Raw genomic sequence first — 3,777 nt, forward strand, 5'->3', positions numbered from 1 at the left:
AGGCCCGCGGTAGAAGCTATGTAATAGCTTAAAACGTTCTGAAATTTTTACCTTAGATAAATTAAGAAACAACTTATTCAAAATTTCCCAATAAACTTGGCATTTGTACTGCTCGTAAACGATAAAGGAATTTCACATAGAATTTCTTTAACGAAGTTTTATTGCTCAAGTTAAGCCGAATGGGTAATGGGGGATTATAACATCCGTATTATCTTTTAATCTACTCAATGAAGTATATGATCACAACGTGTTTGATGTCTCGAAAAATCCAAATTTCCAAGAGCAAATAGCGATTAATTTATATACTAGCTTTCTGACCGCGGCTTTGCGCGCGTGTTCAAAGAAAAACCCACTTAGTTCCCGGTCCTGTGGGATTTCCGGAAAAAAACTATCCTGTGTGTTAATTAAATGTGTGTGCCAAATATTATTATAATTTGTTCAGTAGTATTTGCGTGAAAGAGTAACAAACATGTATGTATATAAACATGTCATTCTTAGTATACATTCACAAACTTTCTCATTTATAATAAACTAGCTTTCCGCCCGCGGCATCGCCCGCGCAGTCAAAGAAAAACCCGCAGTTCCCGTTCCCGTGGGATTTTCGGGATAAAACCTATCCTATGTTCTTTCTCGGGTATCAAAATATCTCTATACCACATTTCATGCAAAATGGTTCAGTAGTTTAGGCGTGATTGAGTAACAGACAGACAGACAGAGTTACTTTCGCATATTTTATAATATTAGTATGGATTAGTTTGAATAATAATATTTTTGAAGATGATCAATTCGGTGTAAAACGATCAAAGTAATTTAATGTTTTTATCTGGGAACAAACGGCTATCTTCGGTGACAGTCAGAAGCGCTTCATTTAACTTTTGTACGAGTTTCTGGGTTTGGAATGAATTTCATTGACTTTGGTCGTTTGGTATCAACATGGACAATTAAAAGGGAGTTATGCCAGGTGTTTTATTGCGAAATTTAGTAGAAAGCTATGTCGGCCTGGTTATTGTTTAGTATTTTCTTGTGATTTGTTGTATGGTTAAATTATTAAATGGAACTTTATCTCTGTCTATTTCAGACTCTATAATCATTTCTGTTTATTTATTTGCAACGTTTATTAGTTATCAAGCGTAGATCCTAGAAAAGTATGTTATACATAATTTTAAAGGTAAGTAATTATTTAATTCAAGTATTTTCTAAATAGAGCAACAGTTTTCTTTTTTTTTATACTTAAGCGGGCAAACGAGCAGGCGGGTCACCTGATGGAAAGTGATGCCCGCCGCCCATAAGCATTCGCGTTGTCAGGGGCACCGCGAATGTGTTGCCGGCCTTTAAGAAATTTGTATGCCCTTTTTTTGAAGGTTTGTTTGTTAAAGACGCTTGTGAACACCTCAGATGGTAATTCGTTCCACAACGATGTTGTTCTAGGCAAAAAATTACGGGAGAATCGCACTGTGGTAGAGCGCCATGCATCCAGATGGTGAGGATGATACTTTAGCTTGTGACGCGATGTGCGGTTGTGGAAATCGGCGGCTGGAATCAAGTCGAAGAGTTCTTCAGAACATTCCCCATTATAAATTTTGTAAAAAACACAGAGAGAGGAGACGTCTCTCCGCAGCGACAAAGCATCAAGCGATTTGGCAATCTCGGTGTCGTCAATGATGCGGATTGCTCGACGCTGAACGCGGTCTAGTGGTAGGAGCTGGTATTGGGGTGCTCCGGCCCAGAGGTGCGAGCAGTACTCCATATGGGGCCGGACTTGAGCCTTATAAAGTTGCAATAGGTGAGCGGGTGTGAAGTACCGTCTCGCTCTGGCGAGCACCCCTAACTTCTTCGAAGCAATCTTGGCTTTGTCCTCCAAGAATCCACGGAACTGCACGTCAGACGTAATCTCAACGCCGAGAATGCTGATGCTTGGTTTGATAGTCAGGGGACTATTCTGGAAGGTAAGTGGTACGACAAAGGGACTTTTCTTGGTTGTAAATGCACAAACATGTTTCACCCAATTTTAAAACATTAAAGCAAGTTATAAAGTGTATATTAAATACGATAAACAGTTCTCAACTTCCAAATGTTTATCATTTAATTATGTTTGATTTGAGCAACTAGATACAAGTGTTCCTTGACAGCTCTTCATTGTAGAAATTGCTTTCAAAGTGAGGTAGCTAATTGTAATTTAATTAAAGACACAAACATTTAATAAATTAGCATAATATTCAAACCGAAATAGTTACAAAAACATTTATTAAGTTGGCTTATTTGTTTGAAACTTATCAATATATTATATTTTAAGCAACTTATCCAATTTTAAATTAATTGTATGATTTATTAAGTTATAATCCAATTAATTATTACCTTAAAATCAATCTAAAATAAATGCAAATAATGATAAAAACGAAGTAACCTGTATTTTAACAAACAAAGCTTAATCCAGATCTGCTTATGAACGTAATTCTCAATTATAAACATTAAAATTTTGAGTTCCCCTTTCCAAAAGGAAAGCCAATTAATCCCATCCTCATTAAACTTGATAAAAACCCCATTTGTCAGTGTTTAGAAGAAAAAATGGGCACAGACAGACGGGCCTGAATAAGTAATATAGCGTCAGGTGGGAATTGGGATATGGACAATGGCTCGTTTGTGGACAGAATTAATTAATTAAAGATAACCTTTTGGTAGATCTCTATTGTTACAATTGGTTACAATTGTAGACTGTACCTGTAAGATTTTAGGTGGAAAGATATAAATACTATTTTTGTCTGTCAATTAATACTGTGTATAAATTTTACTGATACCTATAAAAAGTTGGTATTTTTTGTTAACACGTAAGCTTTATAATCATTAGTATTGATGACGTAATTTTCGAACCAACACAAATTCATAGCTTATTTATTAAATCTCTATGCTGAATAATCTGATTTTGATGGTAAATCCCACTTCTGAAACATTTATTTATTTATTTATCAATTTAATATACCACACCAAGTAATATTTACAATTATACAAAGGTACATCATATCGACGATGAAGTATCAATACCTCCTAACTAACATTTTAGCGATTTTCGTTTTATAGCATTTTCGTACTTAAAATAGAGTAATACATAGGCCTATAAAGGTCATTTCTCTGTAAACAGTCAATTTGAGCAAATATTAAAGTGTAGCAATACCTTATAACAAAAGTTGCGTCCTTTTTGCTGGCAATATATTCTAACTACACCCTGACGCGTCCGCTCTGTTTTTAAGCACGCTTTCCTTGGGCTCATTTATAGTTTATTCCTGGGTTAAAAGTGGTGAGTTTGGCATGCTTTCAAACCAAGAAGAAAGTATCCTAATACGTGCTTCTCCATCAAACTCAACCATCGCATTATGAGCGTGAAGATACCAACAAATTGTTCGTAGAGTCAATTAAATTACTAAGCATTGTACATGTTACTGGTATGACGAAACAGCTGCTGACCTGACGTCTAGCACTTTTGTTTTGTTTGTAATTAATTACCTGGAAAAGCATTGTGTTAGCCAACAGCTGCCTATTATTATATTTTCTGACGGATGCTCTTACCAAAATCGCCTATTTTGCGTGAGAGATGGAGGTGGGGGAAACCAGCTAAAACTGAAACCACCCGAGCACATGAAGCCAAGCAGCTTGTGAGGGCTGCCAAAGGCTTCAGGGAGGGACCCGGGAGACCCCAGGTGTCTTGCCCTGTACTCCCCAACCCCCGTACATTCCATGATGACGTGGGCTGCCGTTTCCTCGGACGCCATGCATGCTCTGCAT

At 36.8% G+C, this 3,777-nt stretch overlaps 1 protein-coding gene across 1 annotated transcript; it reads right to left on the reverse strand.

Annotated features, from left to right (window-relative positions):
- Positions 1-1,255: 1,255 nt before the first annotated feature.
- On the reverse strand, positions 1,256-3,510 carry LOC149908726 (uncharacterized). Its single transcript, XM_090101498.1, has 2 exons — positions 3,499-3,510; positions 1,256-1,939 (listed from the first exon to the last, which is right to left on the reverse strand). Exons 1-2 carry the CDS (start codon positions 3,508-3,510, stop codon positions 1,256-1,258), a joined length of 696 nt encoding a protein of 231 aa, XP_089957624.1.
- Positions 3,511-3,777: the final 267 nt, after the last annotated feature.

The sequence above is a fragment of the Colias eurytheme genome, chromosome 4, assembly GCF_061535395.1.
Source record: "Colias eurytheme isolate Ceu_HAF_F1 chromosome 4, ilColEury1 Martin Lab GWU primary, whole genome shotgun sequence".
NCBI lineage: Eukaryota > Metazoa > Arthropoda > Insecta > Lepidoptera > Pieridae > Colias > Colias eurytheme.